Source organism: Acomys minous, assembly GCF_964271855.1.
Source record: "Acomys minous genome assembly, chromosome: 4".
In the NCBI taxonomy this organism is placed as follows: Eukaryota; Metazoa; Chordata; class Mammalia; order Rodentia; family Muridae; genus Acomys; species Acomys minous.
The window spans coordinates 58,969,880-58,987,483 of NC_140486.1; the positions used below are offsets into that span (position 1 = coordinate 58,969,880).

At 43.1% G+C, this 17,604-nt stretch overlaps 1 protein-coding gene across 17 annotated transcripts in view; it reads right to left on the reverse strand.

Annotated features, from left to right (window-relative positions):
- LOC311596594 (uncharacterized protein) overlaps positions 1–17,604 on the reverse strand; it is a 167,015-nt gene that overhangs the window by 109,616 nt on the left and 39,795 nt on the right. For 9 of the 17 annotated variants that reach the window (XR_014778889.1, XR_014778890.1, XR_014778891.1 and 6 more), the window contains exon 3: positions 15,896–16,005. The exons of 5 other annotated variants lie outside the window; for them this stretch is intronic. Coding sequence is in view for 3 of the 12 variants with exons in the window: in XM_084780203.1 (XP_084636329.1) it covers positions 15,937–16,005 (69 nt within the window). In the remaining 9 variants the exon portion in view is untranslated. Of the gene's footprint in view, positions 1–4,965; positions 5,014–6,258; positions 6,498–14,195; positions 14,274–15,895; positions 16,006–17,604 lie in introns of those variants that run through there. 3 more of the 17 variants (XM_084780203.1, XM_084780201.1, XM_084780202.1) reach the window with 3 other exon arrangements.

A 17,604-nucleotide genomic window follows, 5' to 3' on the forward strand; every position in this document is an offset into this window, starting at 1 on the left:
TGACATGTACTCAGTCTTAGGACCTAAGGAATTCCAAGAGGATATTTTGAAAAAGATCTGTGGGAAATGGTGACCAGGAATGTGAGCATGTGTGCAAGAGGACCCAAGGCTAAGAAAGCCCAGCAACACTATGGAGGGGGTCTAGACCCATACAATTTCCATAAAGCCTCTAGGCAAGTTCTCAGCCTTCCTAGTGCTGTAACCTTTTAATACAGTTCCTCATGCTATACTAACCTCAACCACAAAATTATTTTGTTGCTACTTCATAACTAAAATTTTTCTACTGTTATGAGTTGTAATGTATTTATGTAATGTATATTATATGCAGAATATCTGATATGTGACCTCTAAAGGGGTCATAAGCCACAGGTTGAAAACTACTGTTCTAGACAAAGATCCACAGATGGCACAGGCAGCAGACACCATGCCCAAGGACTAATGAAGGAAAGCACATGGGGTGTGAGTGCAGAGTTGGACTTTCTTATTGTATAAGCAGTTGGAGTCTTAAGTGACTGATCAGGAAAAAAATAAAGGACCATATTTGCACCTAAATTAATAGTGGCTGCATAACTATTTTTTAACTAGGATTGCTCAGTTTGCAAGCTGAGTCCCATGTTTGATTTTCAGGTCACCAGGGTGCAAGGTGGTTGGAAAAGGATACATGATCTCTGCTTTTAAGATGGTGAAATTGTCATGCAAGGAAGGTTACATAACCAGCAGAAGGCAAAGCCACAAAGTTATTGCAAAACTTCTCTTTCTGAATCTTCAGTTCCCTTCCCCTCAGCCATGGTTCTTCTCCATAGATGTGATAAGAGTTGTAATAATAAGAGATAAGTTCATAATTCAGAGAGGAAATAAAAGCTGAGGACAGAAGTGACTCATCAAAAGGAAGGCCTTAGCACTTAGGAGGCCAGAGCAGGTCACAGTGTCCCCAGTTACTCAGTAATGCCTTCAGAGAAAAGGTGAGAGCTGTAGCTTGTTTGGGTCACCCAAGCAACTCTTGGTTTCACAGACAAATAATTCCTTGAAAACTTGCTGGTGTAAATGAACCACAGTTTATTTATCCATTCTTCAACTGAGGGACTTTTGGGCTTTTTCCAGGTATACTGTGGAATAGTGCTCAGGTATTAAAAACAAGGAAATGCCGAAAATTGTGGACAAATGGATGGAACTAGAAATGATCATACTAAGTGAGTTAACCCAGAGGCAGAAAGACTCACATGGTATATACTCACTTATAATTGGACACTAGCCCAAAAGGCATGTCCCATGAAAGTCTTCACTTACCAGGAGACTGGGATAGATGTGAGGACATCCTACTGGGACTCTAGGTAAGAGAAATATAGGAGATGGGAAAATAGAAAGACCTAAAGGGTCCTAGAAACCTACAACAAGAACATTGTGATTGATGGATTGGGGCAAAGAGGGTCTACTCAAACTATTGCACAAAGACAATACAAGTAGTAAACATCAAACACCTACTCTGATCTAGCCACTGGACAGGACATTCTCCACAGTTATGTGGAGAACTGGGACTGATTCTGACATGAACTCTGGTGCCCCATATTTGACCACCTCCTCTTGGTGGGGAGGGCTGACAGCACTCAAAGAAAGAATAAGCAGACTACCAAGATGAGACCTGATAGCCTATGACCATAAAGTAGGTGAGGAGGTCCCCCTTGGTCTTAGGCATAGGGGAGGGGAATAGAGTGAAAGCTGGAGGGAGGGAGGAATGGGAGGATACAAGTGATGGGACAACAATTGAGTTGTAATCTGAATAAATTAATTAAATAAAAAAAGAAAAATTGCTGATGAATTTCATACACTCATTTTTTAGCAACAAGTTTCTTGGGGCTGATTGACAAAACATCCGGTCCCTTGATGTAATCCATTTTTACCCAAACTATAGCATGTCTTAAACAAATTGTGGAGAGGCTTTCCAGGCTTTAGTGTTTGCCAACTTAAAACAGAGACTGCTCTAAGGAAGCAAGCTCAGCTCCACCGTGCCCACAAGTCTCAGCTCACACATACACACACACACATACACGCACACGCACACGTGCACACATATACACACATACACACCACACACACACATACACACCACACACACATACACATATACAACACACACATGCACCACACACATACACATGCACATACACACGTACAACACACACATATACACACAAAATACACACACGCTCACATACCACACATACACACACACACCTACTCACTCCTGCCCAACTCCCAACTGTCGCTGCTGCTTTGATACAAACATGAGTTTCTCTGGGTGACCAGAAGAATGAGCCAAGCAGTAGGACAACTCCTGGCCTCACAAGTCAGGACTCTGGGAGCAGTTTTTATTGGGGAAAGGAAGAGAGAAATCAGTGAAATTGGAGGAATTCTCATTTCTAAAGTTGTGTTTGGATAACAAATTGTTGAAGCCTAAATATTCACACATTATTCTATCTGAGTTTATCTTGTTGCGACAGATCCACACGCTGTAATCAATCATGGTGCGTATCCATAAAACAGCTTGATAGTACACATGTATTCTCCTCAAAATAAAGTTGTAGCATTTACACATAATAACTTACTGGGCTGCGGGCTCCGCCTGACGTATGCTCAATAACATCTGACGTTTTATTGGATCCCACACAAACTTTTGCCTGATACAGTCATTCTACAGAGAAATGTTAATTGAAGCCCTGACTATGAGAAGGAAATTTTAAAAGGAAGGGAAGGGACTGCGGCAGCCTGCTCTGGGAGAATCAGAGAAGCCCAGGACAGCGAGGGAGATTGAGGAGGTGAGGTTTGCAGCCTCCATCTGCTGGCCAGGTAGAAAAGGGTAGTTCACCCCTCCAGACCTCAGCTGAGTCATATACACACTGTGTGACATAACCAAATGCTAACACATAAATTGTAGATAGTGAGAGAGGTTAGAGAGAAGGGAGAAATTATGGGAAGGGCTTCCTGAGTAGACAGTAGGCACGACTGACCAATATGTCACAGAGAATGGAAGGCCACTTTCTTCAATCAGGAGAGCAGTTGGTGGTGGCGGAAGAGTGTGGCAAACCGCATACAGCTTTCCCTTGTGATTGTCATTCACAGCGGCAGCGGTAGTCCATTCATCTCTCAACACGTAGTAAAGTCTGTACAAATATTAGCTATCTGTTGACTTATGTATTACCTCTATCTCTCCACCTCACTCGTCCCAGTTCCATGAAGCGGAGGACGTGGCTGTCTTATGTACTGTGTATCTGCTGAGCCTTGCACCTACTAGGTGTCTTCCACGCAACTAAGGCATAAACAACAAATACATGATTGCATGAACAAATTAGGTCACAGTGTACCCTTTCTGACCTCTCAGAGAACCACTGCAAGGTCCTGCACTAGGTAGCGTGTGGCTACAAGCCCTGTGTCCTGCCTGTCTTTTCATCTCCATCTGAAATCACCACCTTGGTGCCCAAGCTCTTGACAGGATAATAATCAAACTAAAAGTAAAAGCCTGTAGTCATGTTGCCCTCTGTGTGCAGAGTAGGTGTTCCTCTGCTTTCTGCTTTGTGCATAAGATAGAGAGAGAGATGGAAAGGCACCTTAAGAAAACATCAGGACTGGGAAGTGCCGTGTCAATAGTACTTTGTATGCTGCAGAAGCTTCTGGTCACTAGTCAGAACACCTACGCCATCGCTAGAACTTGGTTACCTCTCTATATTTGCCTGTCCTCTTGGAAGTCCTTATTTGGTCTAAAATTGAAAAAAAAAAAAAGCATCCACCATTTCAGAATTTTCACAGATGATTTCACCAGGCCCTAATGTCTTTTTGAAGGTCTTTTTGTTTGTTTTTGTGGTTTTTATTGTTGTTTTTGTTTTTGTTTTGTTTTTGGGGTTTTGTTGTTGTTGTTGTTTGTTGGTTGGTTGGTGAGACAGGATTTTTCTGTGTAGCCTTGGCTGTCCTGCACTGGCTTCGTAGAGTAGGCTGGCCTCAAACTCACAGAGACCTGAACACCTCTCCCTCCCAGAGTGCTAGGATTGCAGGCGTGTGCCTCTACGCCCAGCCGTGTTTGACTTCTAAGTATAGTTTCTGAATGATCTTTGGAAAAGGCCAAAGGCAGATAGGAAATGAATGAATGAAGTCTTCATAGAAACACAATAAATCCTGGACAAAACAGTTAACTCAGACAGTAAGAGTTAAACATCTAGTTTAATGAAAATGAATCTGAGTTCTCTTGCCCACCTTCAGCTCAGGGAAGTTTATAACCACTAATATTTTGACAGTTACACTTTTTAAGTCATACTTATCTGTATAGAGCAATAAGGGGGTTGAAATAACCCTGTGGGATCAACTGACAATTGGACACAGAACCTGTTTGTGTTTTATCTTCCTAAGAGCTTGGAAAGAACAAATGTGATTGGCCTTGTTTGTGTAACAAAAATTGTGCTTACTGCTAGATGTGCACCAGTGATGAAAGACCATGCTCCTGGCTCCATGCTAAGTAGTTTTGCTTATGAATAATGACCAGTGAATCCCTAGAAGAGTCTGCGATACAGATAATTCACCTTAAATGTTCTATACAGTGTCCTGGTGTTTAGCCATTCGGAGGTCCAAGGTTTCAACCTCACGCCTTAGTTGAAACCTCACTAGCTAAGATTCACTCTCAGGTGAGTCTCCTTTGCCCCAGAAAATATACACACAATCAGCTTGAGTTCAGCAGCAAATTGAGGGACATTTGCCTGGGAATTGGCCTGGTGCTTTGACCTCTCTGCCATGCTAGCTGCCTCGTGCTGAAGTTGGACTTCCCATTTTCAAATACTTATCTGTTGAACTTGTTGCCATGGCGGTGAGGTGGGGAAAGAGATCCAGGACATGCCAGGCACAGGCAGAAACCAATCAATTGAATGAATCAGGTTGTGGGGCTAATCACTGATGTTAGAGGTCAGATGTCTCCTCTTCTCACGACACCCCTGCATCCATTGTGTAAAGCATCTGGAAATGGCTTGCACTGCCCTGGGCCAAGCCAGATAGATCTTCAGTTAAAAGCATAGACTCAGAAATTCAGGGCAGTCCCTATGATAGCCAACTCATTTCTAGCCACATTCTCCCTTTCTCCTCCGAAGGGGCCATCCTGACCCTTAAGAATATTTTGAGCAATGGTAAGGTGACCTCTAACGCTGGGAAACACTTCACATCAAAGAGAGTCCATCTCCCCATGGCAGGCAGATGCATTTTTACACCCCAGTTCCTACTGCCAACAAGTCCCTTTCTCCCAGCCAGAACCTCTGCTACGCTCAGGGCATGGAGGCCTCCCAACTCACCCACTGCACACAGCCTTTCCCCTTAGTTAATCGAAAGCCAAGCTAGGACTTTCCAAAGAAACTCTTATTAAAAATCCCTGGGAGCACAAGGAAGAGAAATAGATGAGTGCAATAATGCTTCTCATTTGAACAGCACTTTGCAGTTTTCGGGGCACTCACACATTCATCACCTCATTTACCCAGCATGGCTCCCATCCCCTAACTTAAGTAAGACCAAGCCAGACATTGGCACAGGCTCTGTTAGCAGTTTCCTCCCTCCCTGTGTCACCATCATTTCCCAGCTCCAACCCGATATCTTACGACACTAGAAGCCTGAGTGGAGCCCTGAGGGGACCCCCAAAATCTGACTCATTTTCTTTTTTTATCCTTAATGAAATTTATTGAGAATGGATTGCAGCTTAAATAGAAAGGTATTATTTTCCTGACATATACCTTGTATTAAAAGCCAAAAGATGACTTGATAAAATGTTAGAATGTGTTATATAAAAATATTTCTGTTTTTCTATTTGTTCACTTGAAATCCCAATCTAGCCCCCTCCCATCTCTCCTCCTGGTCCTACCCTCCCTCCCTTGTCCCCTGTCCCTCCTTCCTGACTTCTGAAAGAAAGGGAGCCCCTAATCCCTACCAACCCATACCAGCACATCAAATACCATCATGACTGAACATATTCTCTTCCACTGGGGCCAGGAAAGGCAACCCCACCAGGAGGACGTGATAGAAAAACAGGCAACAGAGTCCATGTCAGACACAGCACTTGCTTCCCTTACTAGGGGACCCACATGAAGACTAAGCTGCCCAACGGGTACATATGTGTAGGTTCTTGCACGGTCCTTGGTTGGTGCTTCAGTCTCCATAAGCCCCCCTGGGCCTAGGATTGTTGACTCTGTTTGGTCTTTTTGTGGAGCTCCTGTCCCTACCAGGTCCTTCTATCCTTACCCTGCTCTTCCACAAGGCTTCATGTACTTTGCCCAGTGTTTTTGGCTGTGAGTCTCAGCATCTGTTTCAATTTGCTACTAGATGGAGCCTCTCAGAGGACAGTTATGTTAGGCTCCTGTCTGCAAATGTAGTTTAATAGTGTCAGGAGTTGGCTCTCTCCAATGGGGTGGCTCTCAGGTTAGGCCAGGCATTGGTTGGACATTCCCTCGGTCTTTGTTCTATCTTTATCCTTGCATATCCTGAAGGACAAAAAAGAAATTCCTCTGGATTCATTTCCTTTTTTTTTTTTAACTAATTTATTTAATTTGCTTCATTTGTATTGGTTGAGGCCATTAGATCCCTTGGTACTGGAATTACAGATAGTTGAGAGCTGCCATGTGGGTGCTGGGAATTGAACCTGGGTCTTTTGAAAGAACAGACAGTGCTCTTAACCACTGAGCCATCTCTCTAGCCCCCAGATTCATTTTCTAAATTCTCAGCCAGCCCACCCCTGCTCTGGAGATTGTATCCCGGAAGTACTAGATAGTTGCCAATAGTCGTCCTATGTACTGAGTAGACTCATTTCTTCTTTAGAGGGCTTGGTCACTCTCAACCCCCATATGAAGAATAATAACAGCTAAAATCACTGGGCCATTTCTGAGCACCAGGCCCTACTTTTTATGTGCATTAACTCATTTCCTCCTCAAAAAAAAAATCCATCAGGCAGACAGTGAGAGCTCCCCTTACAGGTGACAGAGGCTTACGAAACATGAACCATATTTTATGTGATAAAGGTAATCAATGGATTGGGTGGGAGGCATAGCAACAAGACTGACCCCATTTCTTCCACAGAATCATCTTACTGTGAGAAGGTACGCATTTCTCAAGTTCCTCCTGACTGGCTGAATACACAGCCCTAGTGCAACAGTGCATTGGCCAATGCTCTGTCCTGAGGAGGCCAATGGCTGGCTGTCAGTACCAGCCTCTGCTCCTAGTTATAACAACATAATAGGTGTCATCACAGTGGTTAGAGCCTTGTCTAGCCTACAAAAAAATTGTCTAAAAGACCTGACATCAATAAGAAAAGTACGGAGGAAAAATCTTCAAAGCCACTGGGTTTAGATCGAGAAAGCATAACACATATGGAAATACCATAACCTCAGTGTTACTGATCCAGTAGGGTGCAGTGAGCTGTGTGCTAAATTAAGGGAATTGGGTTTTACCTGAAATCTCTGCAACACTGTGAATGGGTTTTAAGCAGAGGAATGATGCAAAGGGGACTTTCCCCAGAGTTATTATTATTTTTAAACTAAGTCAGCTTCTCAGCCTCTTTTCCAGTGTTTGCCTCTTTCCCATAAAATGTGTGTTCAAACGGGGACCTTGTTAAGTAAGATTCTTTGCTTGGTAATTAGCAGAGATCGCACTGCCCTGGGTGGTGGGAGATAGGGAGATTGCCTTTGTCCCTGGTCTCTCACACCCCCATCAGCAAGCAGAGTCTTGAATTGCTAAAGTATGTTGGGCCCAACTAGCTGGTGAAAACCATTGTACGTCGCTAATGCAGCTTCCATTTCCCCTTTCTATTATTTACCTGCATCCCCACAGCACTGTCAGATAGCCTCACAGTGCCTCATTCCTCTGGCAATAAAGGGTTTATGTTGCCACCACCCATGCTGACTTCAGCTGAGTTTCTCCTTAGAGCCAGGGAAACTCACAGAAGGTCCAAGGTTGGGTTTCGGGGAGCCCAGACACTGGCATTGCAGAGATGCTCCATGCAATTTCTAAGGGCACTGGATGGAAAAACAATGGAAGAAGGGATTGTGAGCTGCCAGTCAAGCCCACAAAGTCAATTCCAATGATACTGCTGTGCCTCTCTTCCGGCTCCCTCTTCTAGCTGGGACTGTCTTATACTGGCACAAATTGTTCAAAGGCCCTGGTTCCCAGCTAACAAGTGAAGTGGATTTGACTGACTTCCTCTTCAGAATAAAAGTCCTGTTTTGGTTTGCACAGCTCAGATGAGGCTTCAGAAACTGGGCTCTAACCAGTCCATGCTGTGGCTTAACTACAAGACATCAAATTGTGGCCATTGCCTTCCTTTGGGTTGGTACTTAGCCCCTGGACCACAGCAAGCTCTCCTGAGCTGCACGTGATTCACTTGTACAGAGTGGGTATGCTACACTGCTGTCATCAGACAGACCCCAAATGATGCAGTCATTCAAAGGTTAATGATCAAGTTTGGAAGGTGCTTGCCAATCTGCACACATTGACCCTGCCACAAACCTCCAAGCCCAAAGCCAGCCCCTCCCCACAGGCAGTGTACCCAATCACGTTCAGTTGACCCAACTAATGCAAACATGGCAATAATTTATTTCAGTTCAAAGAAATGCAAATTGGGTTAATATCCCTTTCTCTGAACCATCGCATACTCAGCGCAAACCAATTCATTTCCACAGCAGTGAATTTTTCTAGAAACAAATGATACTGGGCTCCGCACAATTGAAACTCGCACATTTTTTAATGTAACAAACATTTATAAACCACCCATCGCCCCCCCCCCTTTCCTCCTTCCTAAAAATACCCATTGCAGCACCAACTTCAAGCATCCAGCCTGGCATCCCAAAGTGCCGTATTGTATTTATATACTGGGACTGTTTCAATCCCAGTCATCAAATTACCCTGTTTATTATTATCCCCATTTTACAGATAAAGAAACTAGGACACCAGAAGGTCAGCTGACCTGACTTCCCCAAGTCCCACATCAGGGATGAAATGGAGAAGTGTTTCCAGGCTTCCACATCTAGGAAAGAGCAAAGGCAGGGCTGGATTGCTTTTAGAAAAACAAAGCATTTAAGGGTGCCAGTGCCTGCCATCACTTACAGAGGTGATGCAGACATGATTGTGTCCCAAAACATGGTGAAGGACCTCCTCAGCCACCTCCTGTACTACCTCAGCCACACTGAACACATCTAGGTGACTACATGTAAGAGTTCTGAGAAGGCAAAAGGAGATGGTGGAAAAAAAAAACGTGTTTGGTGCCATCAGCCTTAGCAGAAGCTGAGCACTTCCCATACACAAGGCTCAGCCTCCCTGACCAGCACCTTCCTGCATCCTTTCTCTCCTCCCACATTCAAGGCCAGTTGCTTGTAGGCCACCAGCCCTCCCACGGGCAGTGGTTCTGCAGGTCCTAATTGCCACCAATTACGTCAGCACTTCTATTCATATTACCCCCAGTTTAGGACATGTCAACTCATCATAGTTCCACTTTATAGTGGTGCAGAAGAAATATGCACTCATGGAACTGAGTTTGGATCTCCTTCCCAGCTAGCAATATGCAGAAAACTTCTTTCAAGCAATGCTGAGCATAGAGGCAGGCCACAGGTTCAAGGTAGCCCCATGAACCCAAGAAAAATCATCCCATCCGTTGACTTTGGGGACTCCTCTCTCCTTTACCTCTAAAACAGGGATGATAACTAGCAAGATACTTGACACCTGGGCACCAAACTGTACCATTCTATAAATGCAATATGGCATCTCAGGAGGACTGGATATAGGCTGTATTGCTAAGGCATTCCATAAGTTAAATATAGTAAAGATATTTTCAGTTTATGTTTTCAATCTCAATGGTTTGGGAGTACGGAGTCCCCAACTTCTTTCAAACATGCATAAGAAATTTAACCCTAGAACATGAACTTAACTTAGAGAACTAATCCCTGAAAGTAAGAATATCTCTGGCCCTCTTCCATCACTATACAGTGGAATCTAGAAACTTCTTCAGATCAGCCAAAGTGCCATGTCCAGGCAGGTTGCTCTTACCCATGTGATCTGTAGACTGCAGGTTTATTTTGCCTTTTCCCACCACCCTAACACACACACACACACACACACACACACACACACACACACACACACACACACACACATACCTGCACAGAGCATGCACCTATGGAAGGCCAGCCTGAGGGCTCCAAAGCCCTGGGCCTAGATGGGGTCAACCAGTGGTTGTGAGGAATCCAGAGCATCTGCACTCTCCCACAGCAGGGGGAGTTATTAATAAACACGCTGCTTCGAGCATTTGCTCACGATTGTTTGATATTTCAGTTTTCAGTAATTTTCTCAGTTAATAATTTATTAAATGGATTATTTGTCATTTCAATTTATTAAAAATTGATAAAGGGCTCATTTCCTTTTTTTTTCCCAAGCTAGGACACAGGAGATATATACAGGCCAGAGCTCAAATTAAAGGCCCCATAATCCATTTCCTTTTCCTATGTAACCACCACCTCGTAAAGACTCAAAGATCCCTTTACTGGTGTCAATTGAGTGATAGGATTGAAGAGCCATGCACCCACTACTCGAACCATCTCCACACAAAGGGAGTCTTACCTAATTTGTTCCAGTCACAGAGAAAGCAGCTCTCAGCCTCCAGCTTAACCCAGTGGTGACAAGACCTAACACATCATTCAACATGGTCAGCTGCTGTCTGCCTTCCTCCAGGGAAAAACCAACCCTGGCAACCCCCTATCTGGCCATCAGTGCTGTGGGTGTATATGCACCTTCACTGTTCTGATTACCTCCTTGGGATTTAAGGAATGCTCAAGCAAAGACACTTGAGGGGAGAAACCTCATAAGACAGATTTCTGGGCTTTGCCTCTACTTCACTCTCTCTACCCCGCCTCCGTAGACTCCACCCAACACCTGCTCTTATTTGCTCCTCTCTTTCCACTTTCCTAATGACTCTCTTCTGCTTCTCTTTCTCCCATTCCTGGATCTTCAATTCTCTTTCCTGTCACTCTCTTCATGTTCTTTCTCCCTTTAACTCCTTTCTTGTTCTCTTGCCTCTGTGGTCTCTACTGTTTCACAAGGGCTTAATGTCCTCCTATGTGTCTCTTGTCTGTGAACATGGCCTCCTTGTGATGGCTATGGAGATTTATCACCAGTGCCCTGGGGCTAACACAGCTCTTTAGTTGTTCCTAGGCTGAGAGCTGAGTCCTGGGGCCAGGATATATGCGTGGGTCCTACCCTCTGCTCTCAGAGTGTCCACAGCCAAAAGCAATAACAGTGTCTTCTGGACCAAAGATGACACTGGTAAAGGTCTACCCAGGCCTCAATAGACACACAAAGGGCAGAAAGAAAGGAGAAAGCCCTGGGTTGGCAGGTGGCTTCCTGAAAAGGCTACGGCTCTCAAAGTCACTTTAACCAAGAGTGTACGGTCACCATTTTACCATCTCTATCTGTTTGAGGGCTCCTTGAGATCCCGTGTATCATTGCTTTCCAGAACACTTTTCCCCAGGATGAGTTTAATGGCCTTATAAAAGTCACATTGTGTACAAATTGGGAAGTTTCTGAAACACCAATACAGCTCTCATGCATATACACTTGCAAAGTTCCCGCAGCCGAGAGGAGAAGGCAATTCCAGACACAAAAACATCCTTGGGTAAATTACTTCCTATTAGTATGTCACATATTTCTTAGATATGACTGTAGTTCCAGGAGGTGACAGCAGCAGTTGACAATAAAACTTTGCACTCTTTTTTATTTATATTTTCCCAGCCTTTCTATTTTGTTTCTTCATTTTGGGATTTTTTTTCCTTTCCCTTCCATAGTACATAACAGCACATCTGGCTCCTCATCTTGACTTTGGGGAAACAATGACCCCAAAGCTTGCTGGATTCACTCCTTGTCGGGCTCTCCAACACATCCAATGCTAAGAAGCAACCATAGACTTGCTATGAAGAGTGTCATAGTGTCATTTAGACAGAAAACTGGGGTGCTCTCACAATTCTTTAAATTCCTCCCTTAACCACAACTTTCTTGCCTCGCTTCAAAACCATATTCTTTACTCAGCACCCAAGCCACACTGTATAAGGTGGAGGAGGCAAAAGAGCTGGTTCATAATTAGCTCCTGGGTATGCCCCACCAAGTGCAATAGTCTATCAGGCCTGTCCAAACATAGACATTGTCATCTACAAAGGTCACATTCAAGAACCCTAAAATGAAATTACCAAAAAAGGGTTCAAAAAACTCTCCAACTAGTCACCTCATGATAACAAATAAAAATCCCAATATCAGAAATGGGTTACCCTTTTGAGTTGTGCCCATCTCAAATACTACAGGCTATTGCCATTATTCTTGGCTACCTTCCAGATCTTGATGGAAATACCCAATTGCTGAAGACTCCACACAGTGATATAAGGTGTCTAAAGCTCTGTAAGGCACTATGAACACTACGGAAGGAGAAAGTAATCATCACTCTTACCCATCTGTGAATCCTGTGAGCTACAGTAATGGCTGGCCTAGCAAGATATGCTCACCGTATGAATGTCATAGAAGCAATCAACCAATTCTCTGTTGTATGTAGAACCTACTTCATGACTTAGAATCCATAGCTAATACCATTACTGAAGCCAAGAATCTGTGTCTAAATAGGCCTTAGGCCCTAGGGGACAATGTACTACTATGGTTCTGCTAAAAAGTCTTAATATTAAAATGACTCCTAATGATGACATTTTGCTATACCCATAGATTAGTGCATCTCTCAGAAAAGAAGCTTCTTCATTTGTTAAATGACAATTAGCACAGAGACACACAACTAGTCAATATGTGGAGAATAAGTGAAGAGATCAGGCATTAGTGGGACATCTTTTATATCATGCTCCTCCCCTCAAAGATTGGGGGTAATTGCAAAAGAGGAGACAGGGAAATCATAAGAGCTAGAGGTAGTGAATGAGTACAGGGAAACATTTCTGTATACAGCAGAGCAGTTGCAAGAATGAACTCACTCATGGCAACTGCAAAACATGGCAACTGTAAAAGCATGAACAAGGCCTGTGCAAGCTCAGGCCAAATTATATTCTAGCATGGAGTAGGATAAGTGAACATGAATCTCCATCCTTTATTGAGGAACTATTGGTATTTGATAATTGCTAGGAGAAGGAGGGTCAGTTTTCCTTAAGAGTGTGACCCCCCTACTAGGTCAACAATGCTCCAGATCAGGTCCCATTTCCAAGAGTATTTATGCAATACAAATTGAGCATTGGGTTATAAGAGAGATGGGAGACAGACAGACAGACAGACAGACAGACAGACAGACAGACAGAAACATAAAGTTGCATGGGTAGGGATAGATTTAAGAGAAATTGGAAGAGGGGGCGAATATGATCAAAATATATCATATAAAACTGTCAAATCAATAAAATATTATTTTAATATCTCATAATATTTTAAATGATTTTATGATTTTGTGTTAGGCCACATTCATAGCTTGCCTCAGAAACATGTTTTCATATAAAACAAATTCATATAAAACAGATAGTGAGTAACCAAATGAACATGTTAACAGAAACATGTTGTACCGACCAAACTGAAGATCAAATCATTTTGTTACAGGTAGATCATAGTGACTTTGGGAACTGGGAACTGCACTTCAGGTTCAGAAAAAGATGTTGTTCTTTGCCAACAATAAGAAGTAAACCTCTGGCTAAAGAATCCATCAAGGATTTCATAGTGCTGATCGAAACATTGCCCTTATACCTAAAGAAGTCCCTCCATCCCAGGATGTTTCCTATTTGCCATCTTTGGAGTGCATAAAGGCCTCTGGCTTGTGCTCACATCCACCATTGACTCCCAGTCCTTCATCTTCAGCCTTAGACTACGTTCAGGGACAGATACTTTCCACTATATTGACATTGCCTGCCAACATGGACCCTAGGAAGCCTCTATGTCCTCCAGAGATGGTCCCAAACATACCCAACTCTTCAGCTTTCTAACCCAGTTCCGCCTCCCACAGTACAGAAGATCCAGAAAGCCACCCTGTCCACCTGGGCTTTGGGTCCATGTCTGGCCCCATGAACCTCAACCCTATGGTTCTGACTCTCTCAGATTCACAAGCCTGATTCCTGTGGTCCTCATTCCTAATGGGACCTAACTCATTCTGATTCTGATATTCAAGTCTAAACAGTCACCTTGTTCATGTTCACAGCAGAAGAAGAGGTTTGGCAGTCCTGGAGTATTTGATCCTGGCCCTGGAGAAAGAGGAGAATCTAGGCTCCAAAAGAAATAGAAAATCTGAGGGGATGGATCATTAAAATTCTTGCCTGATAGCATAAATGCCTGAGTCTGATACCCAGAAGCCAAGTTAAAAAATAAAAATAAGAGCAGGCATTGTAGTACACACACATGTAATCCCAGCACTGGGGAGGTGGATCCCTGAGGCAAAAAAAAAAAGTAAGTAAGAAGGAAAAGGGGTGTCTGATGTCTGGAGGAACAAGACACTACGGCTTTCATACACACACACACCTTAACATGCACACACACACACACACACACACACACACACACACACACACACGTTTAAATGGTAGATCATGTATAAGAACGATGACTCATACAGTGCTGTGGTCAGTGGTGTGCAAACAGTGAAAATGGGATAGCTTTTAAAACAGAAGCTGAGAGCTTATGGAAAATGAGCTCCTAGTTTATATAAGTGGTCAAATAAGTAGAGACAGATTATGGAATAAAGGTTTAAAGAAAAGAGAAAGGCATGGTTGTCTGTAAAGCGCAACCATGGTGACTATCATTGCCTTTTAATTTCTAAGCTAAAGTTTTAGTTTGTTGCCTTGTGGTTCTGGGAATCAAAACTAGAGCCTTGCACACAGTGGGCAAGTCATTCCTGAGTCCTCTGCTGAAAGCTCTGATATAGCTTTAGAAACATTAGAACAGTGGAGGAACCATGTGGCTACAAAAAAATTAAATGCTGCTATATAAGCCCCTTGATTGTGAACTTTCCTTTTGTGTGTGTGTGTGTGTGTGTGTGTGTGTGTGTGTGTGTGTGTGTGTATGTGTGTTTTGGTCAATGTAGATGCATCGTGAATATTTTAGGACCCTGTAGACCTCAATTCTCTACCACTTATAATTCAAAATTGCATCTCCCCCTGCCTTCTCCCAGGACTCTTAATTTCTCTTCTCTCTCCACCATTATTTATTTAAGCCTCCTAACTGTATTATTTATTTTAACACCATATCTGTATTATTTATTTTACTGTAGCTCCATAACGATATTATTTAAGTCTATAAAATAAAGCTTTCTCCCTTGAACTCTCTGTGCAAAATAAAATTGTATTGTACTGAAACACTCTTTGAAATGCCCTTCCTTGCCACTGGGTAATAATAATAACACTTTGCATTTATACAGTACCTTTCATCCTGGGATTATTTAAGTCTACAGAAGCAGTTTGTCTGAATTCTCTATGCAAGAATCAAGTTGTATGCTAATATTCCTTGAGATGCACCACTTGCTACTAAAAAAAAAACTGTCTTTGTGTACAATGTTCTGTCTTTCTCCATGTACAAAATGCAAAGCAGTTCCCTCATTGATGCTTACCTACACAGGCATGGCAGAGTAGATATAGCCTCCACTTCCTACGTTCTGGAAGAGGAGCAACAAGACTCTTGTAGACAGGAAATGTGTGGAAATCAGTAGACCCTGGGTGGAAACGTGTCAACCGTTCAACCTGGTTCTTCCCTGCCACCAGTCAGCGGCTCTCAGTGTATCAAGTGGACACTGATGGGATTCTGGAGCTGGGCTTCCTCTTTTAAACCCTCTCGCTACAAATGCCACACCCTGGACCAGTTTCTTCCACAATAGAAACTTCTTTTGGCTCACCTGCTCAACATCTTTCCACACCACTATAGTTTTCTCAGGTTCTACTCACACCTCAAGTCCTCATTTCCACTCCAGGACACTTGTCTGTCCTTGACTGTCTGTAGGTCTATCTGCAGAAAACAATATTTCTAATGGTTAAAGTTGAAACCACAAATACCATAAATTAGTTGTCTAATAAGCAAGTGTATATAGTTCTGGTGTTTGGAAAGTTTAAGATAAAGGTGCTTTTATACTCTGTGCCTTGTAAGTTGAAAATGATGCCTTCTCATCATGTCCTCACACAGTGAATAACCTCCACAGCCTCTTTAGTGTGGGGAGGGGGCGCGCACGCGCGTGCGTACCTGCGTACGTGCGTGCGCGCACGCGCACTCATGCATACATCTATTGGCACATGTCCCACAATGCTAGTAAGGAGACTACTAGCTGGATTAGTTCTCACTTTTCACCATGTGTGTGGGTCACAGGAATCAAACTTTGGTTGTCATTCTTGGCAGCAATCACATTTACTCGCTGAGCTATCTCATCACCCTCATTTGGGCTTATTTTACAAAGGTAATTTCCACTCACGAGAGTTCCATGCTTGTGAGCTAATCACCTGACCAAAGGCCGTACCTCCATCCTATCATGTGTGGCTTAGGGTTTCTAATGTAAATTTTGCAGTAATATGAATGCTCAGACCTTATTGATGATAGCTGGTATCCACCATGTTCTTTGGGATTGAGGAATGCATAAGGGTAATTTTGGTTTTATTTTGAAGTCAATTCACACAATCTCACTCTCTAGCTCGGGTTGGCCTGCATTCACTATGCAGCCCTGACTATCCTCAAAATTATAATCCTTCATCTTATTTCCAAATCAGCACCCACAACTGGCTGTCCATTTTTTCTTTTTCTTTTTCTTTTCCTTTTTCATATTCTTGGACCTTAAGTTCCAGGCAACATATTCTGGAGCTAAATTATGTTTATTTTGCACAGTTTTTCACTGTATCTTTTGAATGAACATATTATTAGTATTATTGGTTTCACCCAATAAATCTTTCTTGAGTTCTTTATTACTTTTTCACATGTGACAAAAATATGTGACAAGAAGTAGCGTAAGGATGGAGAGCTTGTTGCAGCTTCCAGTCCAAAGCGTTGAGAGGAAAACATGGCAGCGGGCGTGTGAGGCAGCTTCTCATATTGCAGCCACAGTGAAAAAGAAGAGAGCAGTAAATAATGGTATTCGGTTCACTTTGCTGATTTTTATTTACTACTGGGTCCCATGCGATGGGATGGTGTCACGAAAGGTTAAAGTCTACCCATGTCAAATAACTTCATCTAGATAATCCCTCCGGTACACTCCCAGAAGTTGTCTCCTAGCAAGTCTAGGCCTTGTCAGGTTAACAAGCAGTATTAACCAGCTCAGGATTCTATTATGTAAAGAGCATCCCTTTTGGCCCTGAGAATATAGCTATGAACGAATGATCCAGCAATCTCAGAGCTTATATTCTTATGGGGAAATATGTCCACCACTACTCCATAAAACTCAGCCATAGCATGACTCATGCATTCACCCTCTTCAAAGCTCTGAACACAGCCTGGTGCACAAAGCAGGGAAGTAGAAGACACTTTCTACCTGATTTTTAAAACTGTGAATGATTAGGTCTTGGTCTTGATACAGCTCAGCTGGTAGACAGTTTTGCTCCCATGCACAAAGCCCTGAGTTCCATC